At 31.9% G+C, this 21,520-nt stretch overlaps 1 protein-coding gene and 1 pseudogene across 1 annotated transcript; one reads left to right on the plus strand and one right to left on the minus strand.

The window, feature by feature from the left end:
• Positions 1-2,004: 2,004 nt before the first annotated feature.
• On the minus strand, positions 2,005-3,376 carry LOC120113823 (probable 2-oxoglutarate-dependent dioxygenase ANS). The gene is made up of 2 exons (XM_039134872.1): positions 2,824-3,376; positions 2,005-2,741 (listed from the first exon to the last, which is right to left on the minus strand). The coding sequence occupies exons 1-2, from the start codon at positions 3,312-3,314 to the stop codon at positions 2,084-2,086; spliced, it is 1,149 nt and encodes a 382-aa protein (XP_038990803.1). The 5' UTR covers positions 3,315-3,376; the 3' UTR covers positions 2,005-2,083.
• A 10,630-nt stretch (positions 3,377-14,006) lies between these two features.
• LOC120113824 lies at positions 14,007-16,083 on the plus strand (annotated as a pseudogene).
• The last annotated feature ends 5,437 nt before the right edge of the window (positions 16,084-21,520 follow it).

Genomic DNA, 21,520 nt, shown 5'->3' on the forward strand with positions numbered 1-21,520 from the left:
AGATTGGATAGCATATATTAAGATGTTGACCTGTCCGCGTATGTTATACTTTGATGCTGTATTGCCATATTCTTTTGTTTTAATTTTCAAGAAGGTTCCCAGGTAGTTAATTGATAATGATGTTACTGCATTTTGCATAAGTTATATTACCACAACATGACATGTGAATCTTATGTTCAGTTCCCTAAAGTTTTTACCTTGATTATCCCACAATAGTATATTTCATTCCTTTTATGCCTCTTATACATTTTAAACACCAGTAGAGTTAATCTGTTACTATGTGTGGCGATTGAATTTCAAGCTTGAGCTATCTTTTGAAGCATTGATTGAACTCAGTGTGGAAAATTTTGATAGTCTTTGCAGGAATCCTGTGGTGATGCAAAAGCATTGCAATGGCAGCAATGATATGTGCAAAAGATGATCCAAGTCAAATCCAGTCCTTCCATGCAGTGGGGATGTAGTTTTATATGCCTAAACTGTTCACCATCTGAATGTTTCATAATCTACAGTTGGAACTTTTAAGATTGCTCTGCATTCTGCAACCATGGTAAGTGTAATATTTCATTGATCAGTCTCTTCTCAAACTTCACCTGCATTTTCAGGTGGAATATATTGGTCTTATGCTTTCAAGTGCCTTTTGTGGGGTTCACTTCATCTTTTGCATTTTGAATATATTGCTTCTCCACCTCTTGTACACAGCAATCGCATACTCAATGCATAGGTGGTTTCAATCACATTAAATTATTGGCATATATACTTTCATTAAGAAATTAAAAAATTTTACAAAGTAATATTATTTCACTAAAACTAATTCGTTTATTCTACCGATTCAAGAATTTGATATTTTTATTGATGCCTTCATGTCAGAAATTTATACTCTAATAAAAATAATTAAGCTATACGTAAGATTATTAATATTAATTTAACAGTTAAAATAAAAACATCTATTTAATTGGTTAAAAAGTAATATTAATGAATATGGTTAGACGAAAAGTATTATCAAATTTGTAATGGATCGAATTTGGAAAACTGGAAGAGTAAACACCAATATCCCTTTTCTAAATATACTTTAGGATAAATTATATAAATGATTACTAAAGTATGAGTAAATTTTTGTTTTCAACACTAAAGTTTCAAAAGTAATAAAACTGTCACTAACATTATCTTTTTGTAACAAATTAGTCTCTTAGTCTTTAATAGTCGTTATCATAGTTACAAAAGTTTGTTGTGACACGTTTAGACGTCAGCGTTGGCACAATTAGACTACGTTGGCACCTTTTGACCATCTCTTCTGATAATTACTTGAAAATCACAAATCCCTTAAGAAAAAAGAAAAGTTAGATAAGTCACGGACGAGGAGGATGATAGCTAGAGAAGTGATAGTCAGGGATGTCAGAGAAAAGGTGCTTCAAAAGTGTCGGAGGATGGTCAAAAGGTGTCAACATGGTCAGATAGTGCCAACTCAACAACTCAAACATGCCACAACATATTTTTCTGAATGCAGTGACCGCTATTAATAATCGAATGATCGATTTTTTATAAAACAATAACGTTAGTGATTGTTTTATTACATTTAAAATTTTGATATTGAAAATATATACTTACTATACGTTAATGACCATTTATATAGTTTACCCTATACTTTAAGATAACTTAAGGGGCTAAACACAAACATGCCCTTCACATGACCCTTCGGTCCTGTCATTGTTACGTAAGTACCATCAAGAGTTGTATTGTCTGGGTATATCAAATAAAGCTATATTCATATAGTGCCCAAATAACAGACTAAATAACGTCGAGGAACACGTGAAACTCGCTTGTACTTAAATGTTTCACCTAAATTCAACTACTGTCTATTTCATTAGCGGTTGCATTTTTACTTCGAAGATAACAAGTAGAAGAAGAAAAAAACATAGAGGCAATTTCAATTAACAAGAGCAACCCATACATATATCGATCTGCTGGTTTATTTATTTTTCACATAAATATATAACATTTAGAACATCAAATAAGCTGATCAAAAGCATCTGGGACCGGAGAGAATGATTAATTATTTAAATGCAAGTGTTTAATCTCACACTTACTATGGGGTATTGAATTTCAAGGACTCGAGGCGTTTTTTGCCACAAGGACCCTTCATCCTCATATGAACCCTGTAGTGATCAAATGTCATGGCTTCATACAGCGCCGGTCGCTCCTCACTCACCAGCTCCTCCGCTGCTTCTATCACTAAATCACTCTTGGGATTAAAGAACATGGCCAGGGAGACCCCATCTTTTGCCGAGTTCACCGTCACACGGTGATCCACGCTCTTGTATATTGCATTGCTCATCACCTGTATTAAATATACATGTATACAATGAATTGAATACCAATAGTTATAGAAAGAAAAAGAAACAACTAGAGGAACCTGGATCTGATCTCCAATGATGACAATCAAAGAATCAGGAACAGGATTCACGGTGATCCAATCACCATCGTTGAGCACTTGGAGTCGAGCAACGTCGCGATCGGGTAGGAGAATGGTGATGCCGCCGGGGTCGGAGTGTGAAGAAAGACCTAGAGTAAGCTCCGGCTGAGGACACTTTGGATAGAAATTCGCTCTAAAACAAGCCCCCATGTTATCTCCACCAAACGCATTCTCTATATACTCTTCCTTGAGTCCGAGATCTGTCGACATTGCTTTCAGAAGCGTTTTGCATAGTTTCACAACTTGACAACCATATTCCGCCACCACTTCCCTGAATCAAGATTCAACGGCTAAATTAATTCCATTCATTATAAGACATGGACCGTATGAAACATGTTGAACAAATAAAACACCTGCAACATGACGGCTGGTCGGGCCACTTGCTCTGGTTCCTCAAAGAAATCGGCAAGTAATGTAGGAAAAAGTAATCGCTCCAGTCGAGAACCGCTCCTTTCTCGACTCCCAGTCGACTACCGTACCCTTCGTAGGTGGTCGGCGCGTTGGCGTACTCTTGCTTCGCTTCGAGCGGCAAATTAAAGAAATCACGCCAGACCTGGCGCGCTCGACTCATCAGCTCGTGGCTAACACCGTGGTTCACCGCCTGGAAGAAACCCCAGTCTCGGCACGCGGCGGAGATACGATTCAGGGTGTCGAGGTGGAGGACTGGGTCTTTGCCGAACAGGTTGTGGAGATCAATGAGGGGAATATCGACATGTCGGTGAAACTGAGAACGTAGTTTTAAGACAGGCCTCTCGGTCAGAGGTTTAATATATTGGTTTGGAATTGCATGTATGCCACTTTCTGACAGAGACTGAACTCTAACCACTTGCTCGGGCCAACTCATCACTGCCGAAACAAAATGTCGAGGAAGACAGATTAATCCAGGATTAGATGCACGGCTAAATAGAGTTTGAGTGACAGGATTATATAGAGCAACTTAGGAGGGGAGCAATTTCCGCGCACATTAAAATTAATAATATGCAACAGTCAAACTACTTTAATGATCAAAAGAATTATTATTATTTTTTAAAATTTTAAATTAGAGTATCAAAAATTATAAGATTGTTAATTTTTTATTGTCAAATAATTAAAATTTTTAGAACATATAATATCTTGTAATCATCTTATATTAATAAAAAATTAATAATATGACATAAATTATAAAAATAAATAAATATATTTTAAAAATAAATTTTAAAATACAATACAAAAACAAAAATACTCATTCCATTTTACTAAACGTGTCTCTTTTAATTTTTAAATTATTTCATTCAAAATATATTTTTAGAAAAACTAACAAACAACAAAGTTTATATTTCCTTTTTTATTATCGTATGTCGTATTCTTTTATATTTTTCAAGATAAATCAATCAATCAATTTTCAAAGATAATTTTATCATTTATCTTAGTCAAATATATATATAATTTAATATATCTTTTAAAATTATGTATATAATTAATATAAGAGAAGTATAATCTAAAAGAGAAATAGTTGATTAAGGAAAGTTCTATAGTGCGACACCCTTAATATACAGTTTAAAAAAGGTGTTACCAGTTTTATTATTATTTAAATAATAAAATTAATAAAAAATTACTTAAAATATTTTTATTTATATCTAAAACATCAATATTTTTTAACCTAAAACACCTAATAATAACTAAACCGATAAAATAATAACAAAATTAATAACAATTTTTTAATCTTATATTAATTCTGCAGTGTGATTATTTCCCGTTTATTAAACTTTAGAGAAAGACGACAATTTTGGGGCGACAACTTTATCTGACGGCGTTGGCTAACTAATATATTGATTGGACAGCTATTGTACAAGTTTTTGTTCAATTTGTTTTGTCCCGCAGTTTCTTTGCATTATTTGATTTGATTGATTATACACAAATTCATGAATTGTATGTGCAAAGAGTTTATGCGTATCGGTTTGGATAGCTATGCCGACATCAGCCTCTAATATTTCACATTTTTGTGTGGCAAATTCCACGTTCTCAATGTCACATGCAACACTTTATTGTCCATTCCAACTGACATTTTTATAGGATAATTTATAAGTTTAGTCTCTTTTGTTTCAACTTTATCAAGTTTTAATTATATTTTTATAAATTAAATTTTAGTCACTTATATTATTAATTTATTATATTTTATTTATTTATTCATTAACTCTCGCTACTTTAATGATGTGATGCGTTAAAAATTATTTATTTTTAATTTAACTTATAAACTTTAAATAAAATTTAATTTAACCTTTAATTTTAGATAAAATATCAATTTAATTCAAAAGCCGACCATAGTCTTCCATACCTACCACCTCTTACCATCACAAATCTATTTATAACGAGATTTAATTTGTATTGAACCCATAATCTAAGAGAGTAAAAAATATATCGATTGAGAGTTTTTAACTACTTGTTATAGAGATATTTTTTTAATTTAACTAAATAGACAAGTTATTTAAATATTTTTATATTTAATATTTTTTTAATAATATAAGGTGATTGCAATATGGTATCTAATCGAACACACACCATATAGATGTAGTTGTTCGAACCCAAAACTTTTAGGGAATAACACTCCCTCTAACTACCAAGACGAGTATATATATTATAACATCACACATGAGAAAATATTAAATCAAAATCAAATTATTATAAATAATTATATAAAATATTAATTAAATTAAAATAAAACACACAAATATTTCTGAAAAAAACAGAGCACAGTTTACAACAAAAAAATAATATAAACACATTACAACTATACATATATGTCATACATACAAAAAAATTATATTAATTTTAAAAAGAAATATTATTAAAAAAACAAAAAAATAAACTAAAACATGTTTTTCCTTTATTTTTTTCTTTCACATATCTTTTTCTCCACTTTATTTCCAAAATTAACATTTAAACTTTAAATCATGAAAACAATATGAAATCAAACCTAAATATTTCTTTTAATTATTTTTTCATGCTTCAAAGTCGGGGTTGGTATTCCGGTCGTGATAATTCATGAGCTTATCAAGTTTAAAAATAAATGTTGGGAGGGAAATTGAAAAGTGGGGACTAAATCACAAAGATACAGAAGTTTGAGATCAAAAGTGAAAATTTTAAGAAGTTGATGCTAAAATGAAAACACCAATAAGGTTTGATGGCTTGCTAGGAGATTTAACCATGGTTTGATTGGAAATCGGTTATGTACCCTACTCGAGCCTCCCCCGGGGGCACCCCAGCTCTCCATCTGCCTTCTGGTCGACATGGAGCCGTGCACGCCTTTGCCGGAAATACATAGAACTTGTCCCCAAATAATAATTACTATTATTTCAAAAGATTGTCCATAATAATACTATTTAGATATCAATATTTATTTTTGTTATAACTTCAAGCGACTTCAAAATTGATCGATCTCGGTGAGTGCCTGTTAGGGGTTAGGGAGGTTTATGGCTTGGGTCTTGAGGTTTTGCAGTGGTTTTAAGAGGAGTTAAAGTAGATTTTGTTTTGGGGATTTCCAGCATGATTTGTGCATCTTTCATCCGATGGTTTTAGGTTGACGTTACATGCTTACTTAAGGGTTCTTAGATACATCTCCATAATTTATCAACCTTTGTTGTGCACGTATTTTATATTTAATTATGTTTGACGGTGGAAAGGTTCAATTGTGTATTAACACTAAATGTAAGCTTTCTGGGTTAATAAATGATGAATCATTTTTAAAATCACACCAAATAATTTATATAATATTGATATTTAATCGTGTTATCCAAACATGTCATAATCTTTATTCATTGGTATATAAAACAAAAGAAAGGTCAGCGCTGCAGTCCAAATGATTGGGGTTTCATGGTAATGAAATTCACGAGGGAATTGGCCACCTGTTGCCGCAAACAAACACCAATGGGTGTGATGTAGATTTAGGCCGACATGAACTACGTCCTAATTAACAACTAATGATTTTCCATTTATTGGACTGCTCATCTTTCATCAATTAAATTAATAACACAGTTTTTAGAATCCATTTGACGCTCAAACCAATCAGATTAGGAATCGTGTTCGGATAATCTATTCGCTAGTAAAAGTTGAATGTCATGTTTCAAGTTGTATCTTCACGTTTTGATCTCAAAATTAGTGCAGGAAGAAACTTCTGTGTATTTTGATTTTGATTTTTCTTCTGATAAATAATTAATGACACAATATTTTTTATATTAGTGTTTGAATTACTATCGTCTAGAAATTCTGAATTTATATGTCCCTTATCTTTGATCTAAAAGATTGAAATTACCACATCGTTAAGTTAAAAAGTGGATTTTTATTTGATTTGTTATGATAAATTTTAGATTTGATTATCGTAATGAAAATATTTGCACATCTTAGTTTTAACTTGTTTTTTATGTATAAGAAATTAGATTTTTAAAAATAAAAAAGGTAATATACGTAAAAAATAATATAACTACAACATAAAAATTCAAATCTTCTCTTAAATAGATGTTTCATATTATTAAAAAAATATAGTAATTAGTTATAATTCACTATCTCTATTTAAAATTAGATGCAATTTTGATGTAGACGTGTAGATTGTTTCGAAAATGATTCAGGGTACATCGACAAACTGTAGTAAAAATAGATCTAATTATAAGATACTGTCGATCTGCCATGAGGTGTTTGTTTTATCTTTTCAAAACCCATCAAATGGTTATGTTGTCCTACATAAGACTTAATCTGCCATGAGGTGTTTGTTTCTTCTTTTCAATCAACCCTTGATGCCCAAATATACCACGTACACCCTTCTTTGCAAACAACTTGCACGCTAACATTGTCATTTCTTTTGAATATGATATCAACCCTATTCTTAATCCAATACTGTCTGACAGCCTCTTTGAACTTCAACTGATCAGCAAAAATCATTCCAACTTTAAAATGTGGGTTTTCCATATCAGTTTCATGGTTAAACTCAGGGCATCTATGTTTTCCTCGATCATCAGAGTCAGACTCAGAATCAGATTCAGATTTATTTTCAGTATGCAATGACTCTACTCCATCAGTTTCATTTTCATCATTCAAAGATGCATCAATATTTCTCTCATCTCTATTGTTTAACCCATTAAAACCTCTTTCAAAATCTACTCCCACATGTACCTCATGTACAAACCCCTCTTCCTCACTCACATCGTTTCCACTGTATTCAAAACCACTAACAGAAGAATCGGTGTCATCAACAACATATTATGTATCTTCTTCAGAGTTTAACTCAGTCCTGAATGTTTCATGAGTTTCATGCATTTCAGTTATAACAATTTAATGAGTTTCAGGTGCATTCTGATATATGGTTTCAGTGGTTTCGTTCGAAAAGTTTGCTTCATTTTCTTCTAAGTACAAATGAATGTGCCTATTTATGGGCTTATCTTCTAACATGATAATGATATCACAATCTGTTCTTAATGACTTAACAGTAAATTTTGGCCTAGATTGTTTCCAAAATAAATGCCACAAACCAGAATAACATAACTCTTCCACAATATCATACATTTCAAGCATTGACATATTGTCCACATGGCACATATCAATAAAAATTGCATCCTTTCTAGTGTATTTAAAACCAAATGAATTTACCATAAAGCCATCATGGTGCATAACAATTAATCATACAAGAAGCAAATTTGATGCAACAACCACCGACCATAAAAAGGTTTAAAAATAGTCAACATCTATCAATATACATTTATATGGATAAACTATTAATTCAATACAGTCATATGCAACAACTTTACATTCATGTGGGAAAACAACAACAATCATATTTAGATCGTATAAAACGCTAAAAACCCAACAAAAAACCCGGAATACCAAAAATCATCCCAACAAAAAAACCCCATAATTATCATATTTTATTACAAACCTATAAGAAAACCTAAGAAAGAAAACCCTATTTAAGTTACATAATTAACGAAGAAAACAAAAAAATACTTAGAGATAGAGTGTTTTCATAAAAAAAACCTAAAATTATTTCGAAAAAAATCTTAAAAAAACATTTGCTTTTCAAACACCATTACCATATTTCATGCTCGCCATTCCTTTAGATCGCATGAATCGTTTCTCCATTTTGCTTTTGCAGTGAAAGATGAAATGAATGAAATATTTTTCAGTGATAGAAAATTTTTAGACTCTTTTAACTTTTGGTTCCTTCATTTGATGGGTGGTATTTGGGAAACCATTTCAACGTTTTAATTAAAGTTTTGAAATACTAAAGAATTGTTTAATAGGTTTCGGGAATAATAAAATTATAAACTATAAAACTACACCGTTTTAGGAATATAAATAGTCATTTAAAAAACTACGTCGTTTTAATAAAAACCGTCAATGTCATCACCGTCACGACATTGAAATGTCATGTCATCGTCCCGTTAATGGATTAACAGCAGAGTGGAAAAATTGGAGTTAAACATAAACAACGTCAATAACATTTTTGAGCCCAAACTTAAATATGAATGATATTTGCCGTAATTTACCCTTATTATTATTGTCCGAAAGGTGTTAACCAATTTTTTAAGTAAAGTGACCCAGTTCATGAATTAACAATTTAATAAAAATACACACAGTTTGTTTCATTCTATCACAGTTTGCGATATTTCCAAGAGAATTTAACGTGACGTCTCGAGTGACGTATTAAGTTCCTGACGTCACTTTTATTTTGAAATTTCATTATTGTTGTTATTATTATTTCTGGAAGGGTCTTTCGTGTGCAAGTTAAAGACGCACACAAGACAAGGCCAATGCTCTGTTTGAGTCGAGTTGATGCAGAAAACAGAGACTTAATTTGTACATGTGGATATGAAGCTCTTTGCTCGACATTGTCACGCAAGAATTAATGCATTGCCTTGCTTCATAAAGACCATCTCTCTCCAACTGTGCAATTATTGTACAACAAAGCCTCATAACTTAAAAATGCTGTAATAGCGACACTTGTTTTTTTTTTCATGTCTCAATTTTCCTTCCATTTCCCTTATTTTAAATTCAGTAGTTCATAAGAAGAAGAATAACAGTTAAACTTGCCCCAGACAGCAACAAGAAGAGTAAGTCCTCTGTCTCTCACGCTATGCAAGAAGAGTAAACTTACCCAGGCTTATGCAACAATGGGCTAAAATCCCTCCTTCCAAACAATTATTGGGCTGGAAACACAAAATATTAGATAGATATCTTATTTCTTTGTACAAGAGTATACTCAAAATTCAGCCACTTTGTCGACTAGAAACAATAATCAAACGGTTCATTGTGGTAAGAGGGGAGAGTAGGGCTGTAAATGAGACGAAACAGATCGCGAGCTACTCGAGATCGACTCGATCAAGACTCGACAAATACTCGGATCGAATGGACTCGAGCCCGACTCGAGTTCTTAACGAGCCGAAACGAGCTACTCGATATTCGACTCGAAAAGCTCGTGAGCATATCGAAAATATAATATATTAAGATTTTATTTTTTAAAAATAAATTATTGATAATATTTATATTTATATATTGTTTTTTTTTTAAATACAGTAAGATTTCATGTATTTAAGGTTCATGTATTTAAGGTTTATGTTTGAGTTTGAGGCTTCAATTGAGTTAAGTTTAATATTTTTTTTTCATTTCGAGCCTTTTCGAGCTACTCACGAGCTTCAGTTCAGGATTTTGAGTTCGAGTCGAGCTTAAAAATTTTAAACTCGCGAGTTTTCAAGTCGAGCTCCATTTCAGAGTTTTCGAGTCGAGTGGAGCTCAACAATAGTCGAGCTCCACTCGGCTCGTTTACACCCCTAGGAGAGAGAATCGCAATTACTAACTATGTGTTGGAAATGAGGGATATATACATATATCCATTATTTTCCGACACTAATGTCCTATAGAGCTCCACGTCGGAATGAGGCCCCTAGAGATACAATTATCCTTTAAGAGAGGAATTGGGGTATCAGATGATAAGCAGAACCGGCGTTCAGAGCATATGCCGCTAAAATGTCGTATCTCCTTAGCGAGCATACATTCAATTAAATCACGATAAAAATCTTCTCCAGACCACGTTTAGAGCAAAGCTTCGGCAGCTCCCCTATTTTCTCGGAAAGATGGGACTTGGTCGGCGTAGGCACCACCACCACAAGTCCTTTTAACTTTTGGAGGAAACTTGATGTTCCATAGCTGGTGCTAAGGTCCATCAAGAAACAATGCTGACAAATTCAAATTTAGGGAGTGTCGGTCCATATCTTAATTTAATTGTATATCTTCTTTCATTGTTAAAGTCCCGCAACAAACAATGAGGCTGTTAATAAAAATGAATTGGGATACCCAAAAATCTTGAAGCATCGCTAAGAGTTGACACTCCTTGTGAGAAAGCTGCCATGGTGAAAAGAGAGGATGGGATTGAGTTTAGATTATATGGATAAAAGATACTGAGAATGAAAACACACTCAGAATAGTATTGAGAATGATTATAAGAACGGTTCTCAACCCATTACAATCAGTGAGTTTATATGCTCACATTACTAACTGAAATAGAAACGGCCCAATAAACTTAGTCTTACCTAACTAACAACTAATTTATTTTTAACATTATCCATGCTTCTTCAATTTCTTGATCATCTTGAAAAAAAAAGGATAAATTATGCATTTAGTACCTAAACTATTAGTTTTGGTCCATCCGTTTTAGTATCTAAACTTTTAATTTTTTTTCAAAATTATACATAATGTTATGCTTTTGTACTCTGCCGTTAAAAAATTAAGGAGACAGCGGACTTGATTTTTTTTTATTTTTTAAATCATTGTTTATATTATTATTTAATTAGTTTTAGTCAACTAATAAGGTGATAACAACAAAACCAAGAAAAATGTACCCAAGAGATATCTTCGCTTGGATTCAAACCCAGCTCACTTGAACAAAAGTCAAGTGCTAAATCTCCTAAGCTAGACAAATTATTGGTCTTACATTTAACCACTAAATTAGATTAAGAATTAATTTAATACATACTAAAATTATTATTTAACTTATATAAATATTAAATTAAAATTAAATAATTTCTCATTTTATTTATAATTAAGAAAATAATTATTTATATTTATTTAATTAATTAAAAAATTAGTTAACAATTTCAAATTAATATTAATATTCTATAATTATTGAAATAATTTTTAATATAAAATTTTATTTATTTTCATAAATAATTATAAATTATAAATGTATATTTAAATTTTAATAATTAAATATATATAAATAATTTTAAATTATATTTTTTTAAATTTAAAATAATTACAAATAATCATAAATAAATATAAAAAATTTAAAAATATTTATTTAAAATTTGAATAATTAAATAAATATAATATAAACCTACTTAAAACTATAAGGTATATATAGACTTTGGCAAATAAAATTAAATGATTTGCCTAACTCAGATGATTGAGCGTCTTATCTTCTTCCTAGGAGAACAAGGTTCGAGTCCGTGAAGGCCTTTCTTGAGGCGAATTTGCCTTTGTGTTATTACTAACTCTGTGTAGACACGTGTCATCACTCTATTAACCGAATAATATCAATCAAATAACAATATAAACAGTAATTTAAGAATAAAATAATAAAAAAAATTACCACGTCAGTTGTGTCATTATTTATTTATGACAGGGTATTAAAATAAAATCAAAACGTAATGTTAGATATAATTTTAAAAAAATTAAAAGTTTAAGTGCTAAATACGTAGTTTACCCAAAAAAATATTGTGATCCAGCAAAAGGAAAATGTTTTCTTCCTTCTTTCACACTACAACACTTCTTGCAAGTATTTCATGACATTTCTTTCATCTTTACCGTCATCAATTTATTTCATAACTCGGCCATCAATCGAATACAAGTCTTTCGCCTTTATTTCTTCAAATACCAATTACGTGGTTGTATCGTTGAAAAACTTATTATAACCACGTAACCAAGGGTTGATGCAAATAACAAACGCCAACTCGTTAACACACTCAACAAAACAAAATTAATAATACAAAAATATTAAACTCATTCTTATTTTAGCTCTTACATTAACTATAAACAATAATTAATTTTATTTCAGTAGTTTAAATGCACCCATATTCCTCCATTTGTCTATGTTTGAGTCTTTTTATTGTAATATTTGTTTTCATTTTTCCTGTCATTACCTATAATATGAGATATAAAATATATATTATAATTTTTTAATAAAATATCGCTGTTGGCTCAGTGGTAAAGATTCACCAAACCTTTTTTCAAGGTGCAAGTTTGATTCATCACAACTCCTTCATTTTCTAAATTGCTTTAAATTGTTGTAAGAAAAAGTATTAAATTAAATATGATTAAAATTAAGAAAATATTCTTCACTTATGTCTTGCACGTGTCATGACACATATCACCATTTTATTATTGAATTAATTTAAAATTATGAATAATTTTGTAAAATATGTAAATAATGAGAACTAAGTGTATAATTATACCAATTTTATTAATTGTTAAAATAGTTACTTCGTTAAATGTTATCAATGGTGATTTGATTGACATTATTTAAATAATTATATGGCTTGATTAATAAAACAAAAAAATGTTCAAATTAAAATTTTCTAATAGTTATGTGGCCATGGGTATAATTTATCCAAATTCTTAATATATGTATTTTTATTAATGTAGAGTGGTTAAAAATAATATTATTTATTTTAAACTCTCGACATGTTATCTTTAATGCTCGAACTTAGTATTTATAAGAATAAAAATACATTTGAATAACCATAAATTATAAATATTTGAAAGATAAAAACAACCGCCATCCCCTAGATAAATAGGGACAATTTTTTAATATTGTAGGTAATTGTTATTAATTAATTAATTAGGGTTGATCCCATTCACACATGGTGCCATCACTTGGATCGTTACTTGCTTTACCAAACAAGCTGTCCGTGCGTGCAATATCCATCTTCTTCAAATGTCAAAGAAGACCCATCAATCCAACAGCATTAACTGACGTTTCCATTCCATCTCTATCTTCTTTCACTTTTCAGGACCCAACACCCTAAACTTACGTGCCAACTCTATCCCTTTCCTTCTTCATTTTGTTTCTATCACAAATATCTCTCGTTTCTTCTCAGAAAAAAATCTCACTTGATTACCATGGCACTTCACTCCAACTTTCAAGGTTTGTTTTTTTTCTCTACCAGTTAAGCTTCTTTTTCTATTTCTTTTATGCTGTTTGATCTTAAATTTTCTTATGTTGTTTAAGCTTTTGGTCAAATAAATTTGATATCTCCACAGATGGAACTGACAAAAATGACAAGCCTTCTTATTTCAACTCACCTCCTTTGGATGTCTCCGTTGCATTCCCTCAAGCAACTCCGGCTTCTGTTTTCCCTCCCTCTGGTATTAATTTCCCATTCATTATTTTCTGTTTTTAGCTCTTCTGCGTACAACAAGCTTTTCAACACATGATAAATTATAGAATCACTAGAGATATTTGAGAAAGAGTTTTCAACATATGATAAATTATAGAACTCTAGAGATATTTGAGAAAGAGATGGAAGATCTCCTATAATGGCGGAGGTATAGATCACAGCTGAGTTCACTGATTTTTAGGGCTAATTGTTTTTTATCTTCTTTTACTTGTTTACCAACAAATCAACTGATTTGATCAATCTCCTCAGTACTGGGAGAAGGCTGAGTTTCCATTCGAAATTGTTCCAAAACTTGCTCATCTTGGAATTGCTGGATATAATACCAAGGTTGGCCCTATTCTATTTTTTTGGTTCTTTAACTTATTACCCTCATTATTGAAATGCAAATCAAGTGAGCATGATGTTTGGTTATTTGTAACATGCAGGGTCCTGGATGTCCTGGTCTCTCTCACTACTAGTGCTATTGCAAATGCAGAGGTTGCTAGAGTTGATGCAAGTGTCTCTACCTTTTTATTGGTGCATTCTGTATTCATGCTTACCATTGGTGCATAAATTGCCTGAACGTCACGAATAGCATTATTCGGGTCGGAGGAACAGCTGCAGAAATATTTACTTCCTTTGGCACAGTTAAAGACAATAGCTTGTTGTGTACGTATTTCTTTCTGGCATTAACATTTTTGAGTTTAGGGTTTCGTATCATTCTTCGGCTTTAACTCTAAATCTTTTACCATTTTCTATTTAGGCTTTGACTGAGCCTGATTATGGAAGTGATGTTAGTCATGTGAATACTACAGCAAGAATGGTCTGCCCCTGACCTTGTTTGTTGGTTTTCGCTCGTCATTTTAGTATATCAGATTATAATCACTGTGAAACATTCTTAATTTTCTGATATATCATGTATCATGTTTGTTGTTGTATCGAAACTTCAGGTAGGGGGAGGTTGGATACTTGATGGACAAAAACGCTGGATAGGAAACAATACTTTTGCAGATGTACTGGTCGTTTTTGCCAGGAATACCACAACTAATCAGATAAACGGGTAAGTGAAATAACACTTGACGTGGAAAATAATTTAGCATTTGCACACAAGAGTCATCTAATGGAAAGCTTGCAAGTCACTGCATGCTCTTTTTCCTTCAAATTGGATGCTTCTGCATTCTGTTTCAGATATATTGTTAAGAAGGATTCCCCTGGACTGACAGCTACCAAAATAGCAAACAAGATCGGAGTGCGAATGGTTCAAAATGGTGATATTCTCTTAAAGAATGTCTTTGTTCCCGATGAGGATAGATTACCTGGTCTGAACTCATTTCTAGATACAAGCAAGGTTCGTCCAAATAACCTCTGAGATGATGGTAATCTCTCATCTAATCTTTCTGCTTGCCAGTCAGTGGATTACATGCATTATTCATGCAAATTATATGATCCGCCTCCCTGCACAAGCAGGTACTGGATGTTTCATGAGTAATGGTTGCGTGGCAGCCTATCGGCATATCGATGGGTGTCTATGACATGTGTCTGAGGTATTGCAATGGTGCTGTCATCCGCAATTGAAGCAGTGATGTGTTGAGCTTATGAGATGACATTATTCATTTCGTATGATGTAGGTATCTGAAGGAGAGGAATCAGTTTGGAGCACCATTGGCAGCATTTCAAATCAACCAGCAGAAACTTGCTCAAATGCTAGGTAAAATTCAAGCGATGACCCTTGTTGGTTGGCGCCTTTGCAAATTGTATGACAAGGGTACAATGACTCCCGGTCATGCCAGCTTGGGAAAGGTATAAACATTTAAGATTTAGAAACCTGCAATTTCATACGAGGCTTCAATCTGAATTGCTTAGCCATGACAAGAATCTTATGGTCTTCAGTCATGGATCACATTGAGGGCAAGAGAGACGGTCGCTCTTGGTCTGGAATTGCTCGGTGGCAGTGGAATGCTGGCTGATTTTCTTGTTGCAAAGGTTCTCATTCTATGCTCTCAAAACAAAAACACTTTTGTCAATTCCTTCAAGAAACATATTTGAGTTTTCCTTTTCTGGTGTCATGCATTCTGTGATTTGGAACCCATTTATACATGAAGGCACGTATGACATCAACTCCCTGGTAACTGGTAGGGAAATCACTGGTATTGCCAGCTTTAAGGCATCCGCAACAAGCAAGCAAAGCCAACTGTGATCATCGGCTCTCTTCTCTATTGGGTAGACTGTATATTTGGGATTTGTATGAATTTTATGTAGGTTGTAAAATTGTAATAAGCTTCGTTAGATATTAGCGAAGGCTTGTGTTGAGTGTAATGGAAATTTGAAGCATTAATTGATAAGTTTAATTTACTTATAGTTATTAGTTCAAGTGAGGCTAGTAATAACTCTCACTGCTATCAATGGCAATGGCAACTTGGTGGATTGGTGAGAATTGAAGCATGCTCTTTGACTTCCCATTCAGGTTAGTCGCTGTCTAATTGATTATTCATTTAAAATCAGTTTTGAAACATCGAGAAAGAGAATACAAAGATGAGTTTTCTATCGGGGAGAGTATAAAAAGAACAATCTACCAAGAGAAAAGGAGGTGGAAACTTCAAAGTAGACAGATCATTGATTATATGTATATTAGATGTGTACATAAATATACTTTTATCATGTTTATATACAAATGAAAAATTTAAAATTATTCAAAATTTAATGATTATATATTTTTTTATGTAACTAAAAAAATAAAATGTTTAGACAAATAATATATTAAAATTTTGTATCAAGTTTAGATCTTAAACAAATCAAATGTATTAATTTTTTTTATTAAAGATAAATTTAAATTATTTAATATCGGTTAAAGATAACAATAGTTACATATATATGGCTGCAAAAGCATGATTTAGAAGTTGGATCTCCAAAGACAATGTAAGATTGATTTTTTATGGGTAAACTATGCGAATATTCTCCTATGTTTTCCGCCTAATCAATTTTGCTCACTAATTTAAAAATTAATAGAAAATGGTCCCTAATGTTATTGATCCGTTCGAATTTAGTCTCTAATTTTATCAATCTGTTTGATTTTAGTCTCTCAGTCGTTAATTCCCATTCAATTTTAGTCCCTCAACTATATTAGGGACTTAAACAAAAGAGACTTAAACAAAAGGGGTCAACAAAAGTTAATAGCAGAGGGACTTAAATCAGACGAACCAATAATGTGAGGAACTATTTACCCTTAATTTTTAAATTAGTGGTCGAAGTATGTCAGACCCTAAACAAAAGGGACTATTCACATAGTTTACCCTTTTTTTCTCTATCTTTTTGCTCTAAATGGTAATAGAGTGATTTTGGGCTTGACTTGGATTCAGAACTTGGCTCAACTCAGCTGGCTTAGATACAAAGTATCAATTCCTTAAATAAATAAATAAATAAATAAATAAATAAATGGTTAAATACATATTTGTCCCTCAAGATTACCAACTCTAATCAGTTCTATACTTAATTTTGTTCATGAGGCGTTTAAAATTTTTGTAAAAAATCAATGTGGTTCTTATAATATTTTTTTACACCCAATTAAGTTCTTAATTTAAAAGAATTAATTAATACGATCCTTTAAATGATAAAATCGTCATTAACCATTACAATGATGATGTAGTGGTTCACAGTGCTAAAAGTGGTGGTCCACTGTGAATAATGAAATGACAAACGAACTTAATTGATTCTTTTAAAAAAATTGAGGACTAAATTAATCTTTTTAGAAAGTTTGAAAGCATATTTATACCTTATGCATATGCGAACCAAAAAATCATCTGTATTGATTGGTGAAAATTTTATCGAGACATGTGATAAATGATTCCCCCATCTGTGCATATATTTGCATACAAAAATATTGAGGTTAGAGACTCAATATATATATTCATGCCTAGACCCTTAGTTACAGGCCAGGGAAAGCATGATACTTATATCTTTGTGCTTATTGTCATATATGCTAGCATACCTACATTTATGGGATTTATGTTATTTCTTTAGATTAACAATATACTACTGAGCTTTTTACAGCTCAACATTCAGAGTATTGTACTATTACTTGTCTAAGGAGTACCATTTTTCAATAGCTTCCTTCAGAGCATTGTACTATTACTTTTAGTGGATAAATTTATTCATACTACCCTTATTATTATGTTAAAATTTGTAAATTTTGAGATTGTATAATTTTTTATTTAAACTATGAGTCATGAAACTTCACTTTATAAACATATTTTTACAATTATTATGAATGTCTATTTTGATAAACATATAGTTTTTTTAAATATATGAAAAAAGTTTTAAATTTTAGCTATTGCTTAGATAATACAATGTAATACTTTAGGCTCATACGAACGTATAATATTAGATAAATGTTTTTCAGATAATAATAACAATAAGTGCTTGCAACCAAAAGAAATCACTAAAATATTATGCTTAGCAGGACTATGGGGGGCGTGATCCGTGGGGCAAATTGCAGCACCACGGCATCATTGCCTTCCAACTATTTGAGCAAATTGCGACATTTCCTTAACAACGTTAATTATTTCCTTTAACAACTCACGAACACACCAACCTTGGTTTTCAAACAAATGATTAAAAATGGAATGGTGATCGAGAAAATATCAGCCTCCCACACATAGCATCTTTTTTCTTTCTTTCTAGGACTGCTGTCTCTCGTGATTTGATATAATTATGTGACACAATTGACCTAAATTGGTTTATTATTTCATTTTCAAGCCACACGAAATGACCCAATGGTGATTATTTTTATTTTCGGTACAAGGACCTTCCATCTGTGCAAATATATATATATATATATATATTTTGCATTTGGATTGACGATCTTGCTTTGTTTTTCATTTCGCGTAGGTTCTTGTTTCGAAATCAACTATTGGGGCCTCCTGAGTTTGAAAATGGTAGCATTTGAAGATGCATCGGTAGCTATCAAGATGGGCAAATTTGTGTAATGTTTCCTACGATACCATTGCCTTTTCCAAATTGTTAAGCATTTTTACCAGCTCATGAACTCTGCATGTGGGTTAGTGGATTACAATTAATGATAGCTAGGGACATGGGATTTGTTGTTGGACCAATATTAATTGTATAAATTAGTAGTGGGAGAGCTTATAAAGTATCAGCTTTGTGTTGTGGAATTCGGGTTAATTTCCACCAATAATAACAAATTGACCTTGAAAATTATTATCTAGGTGACTAGTGTGAAAACGATTGTACTAAAAATCACCCCAAGGTAGATTCTCAGGAAAGAGTGGAGGGGTCACAATGGTCCCTCTTAAAACCCACTCTCCTTAGACATAACTACCAAGACAAGTAGTTTTAATAGGACAATAATTAACAACAACTATACCCGACAATAGATATTAAATAGATATAAAAGAGAATACCAAAATTTAACGAGGTTAGGCCAAAATTATGCATACGTCCTCGAACACTACTAAAATAATATTTCACTAGTAGAGGAAATATTACAAAGATAGAGAAAGAGTACAAATAGCCTTTATTATAGAAGAAGACTTATATTTGTGGGATGTTAAACTAAGGAGGACGAGGACTTTATTTATAACAAAAGAATTTCCCATCCTCCTTATACAAAACCAATGTGGGATTCAAAATTTGCCAAAAAACCAACAAATCTCCACCTTGGCAAATTCCACACACATCTCTAAAAATGCAATCTTTAGTACTGTCTGCAAATTCATCTTTCAATTTGTAACAATATTGATCAAGTCTAAACAATGTTTAAACTTGACTGCAATTACCACTTTTATCAACATATCAGCAGGATTCTCAGTGGTCCGAATCTTCTGGATTATGACTCCACCTTCTTCTAGAATCTCTTGTACAAAGTGATATCGAACATCGATTTGCTTCATCCTTGCATGGTTAACCTAGTTCTTTGCTAAATGAATAGCACTCTGACTGTCACAGTGCACTTTGATGTGCTTCTGTTCCATTCTCAATTCACCAAGCAACCCTTGAAGCCAAATTTCCTCCTTCACAGCCTCTGTAACTGCCATATACTCTGCCTCTGTAGTAGACAAAGCCACTTTTGACTGTAAGGTAGACTTCCAACTGACTGGTGCTTTTGCAAATGTAAACACATAACCAGTAGTTAATCGACGCTTGTCCAAATCACCTGCATAGTCTGAATCACAATACCCAACTACACACTGACTGTAACATCCTCAATATCGGGTTAGTGACCAAATTGTAAAGTTTTAGAAATTGGTGATTAAAGTAGGATAGTTGAATAGTTCAATGATTTATTAGAAATATGATGAAAGTTATTTAGTAATTATTGAATGAATTAAAGGGTAAAATGGTCAATTGACAAGTAAGATTTTTATATTCCTTTTATAAGATAAGGAACCACGTGGGAAAAAAGAGAATTATCCAGAGTTTTCTTTCTTCTTCTTCCTCCTCCCGTATCTACAAGCTCAAAGGTGAGTTTCTTTGTTTATGGATTAATTGTTGATTTTAAGGTTGAGTTTTAATTATTAGATGATAACTAAGCTTAAGGAAAGCTTAAGTTATCTTAAAATCAAAGTATGATGGAGTTAGGAGGGATTAAAGATTTGAGGTTCTTGGATTAAATCTTGAAATAGAATTCATAACTAGAGTTAAAAGTTAAATTTGACTTGTCAAGGTCTAATTAAGAAGTTAGAAGCCATATAATTGGAATTAAAACATATTGTAAAGTTGGTTTAATTCTTGAGTTACATATGAGGAATAGAATTTTGAAGTTAAAGATGGTTTATATGGATATAAATTGGTTTAAGCATGTGTATATGAGTTGAGAACATGAAAGGGGATGAAAGATGAAGCATTTGAGTTGATTTGAGTGGATTTTCTGGCTTAAAAATGAATTTTAGGCTATGTGCATCGATGCATCAAGGGTAAATTTCCATAAATTGTTCAGTGTGTATCGATGCACCCCTTAAAAATGGAAACATCGAATGCAATTAATGCATCGATGCATAAGGAGTGCATCGATGCATAAGGAGTGCATCGATGCACATGTTAAGGGATGCATCGATGCACTTCAAGGGGAAATTGAAATATACATTTCTTTTGGTCTAATAAATGATAGATTAGAGTATATCAATTAAATACTGATATGTATCAATGTATGATTATGTAGATATCGAACATGAACAAGTTCCAGAACGATTAACAAGTTAAGATTCGATCGAAAGAGAGGAAATCATAAAAGTGGATTAGAACTTAGTGAGGCCAAGGTGAGTGCATATTGTTAGATTGTGCATATTATTATATGAAAATTAGACTTGTGATAAGTCTGTTTCCAATATTTTATGTTTGCATGAATAGAAGCATGATTAAGTTTGTATTATGTGTATATGCTTTGTTCATATTATATGTTATGAGATGTGAATTTATATGATATGGGTTATATGGGAACAAAATATGTAACTATATGTGAACCTTATGAGCTGTATGAATATGTGAAATAAGTTATAAGGGCACGATCATGTATAATAGTAAATGTTGTATGTGATAACCATAAAAAGAAAATAAGTTAAGTAATCATGAACATGTAAATATATGTTTAGATGAAGATATAATAGCAAAACATAAATTACATGAGTCAAGTTTATGGAAA

Source organism: Hibiscus syriacus, unplaced genomic scaffold (assembly GCF_006381635.1).
Source record: "Hibiscus syriacus cultivar Baekdansim isolate YM2019G1 unplaced genomic scaffold, ASM638163v2 tig00110213_pilon, whole genome shotgun sequence".
Lineage (NCBI taxonomy): Eukaryota > Viridiplantae > Streptophyta > Magnoliopsida > Malvales > Malvaceae > Hibiscus > Hibiscus syriacus.

Bases quoted from the DNA above. Each gene is read 5' to 3' on its own strand.
- LOC120113823 (XM_039134872.1), bottom strand. From the start codon at position 3,314: ATGAGTTGGCCCGAGCAAGTGGTTAGAGTTCAGTCTCTGTCAGAAAGT. The intron at 2,742-2,823 runs GTGTTTTATTTG...ATCTTGATTCAG, and splicing joins GACCAGCCGTCATGTTGCAG to GGAAGTGGTGGCGGAATATG.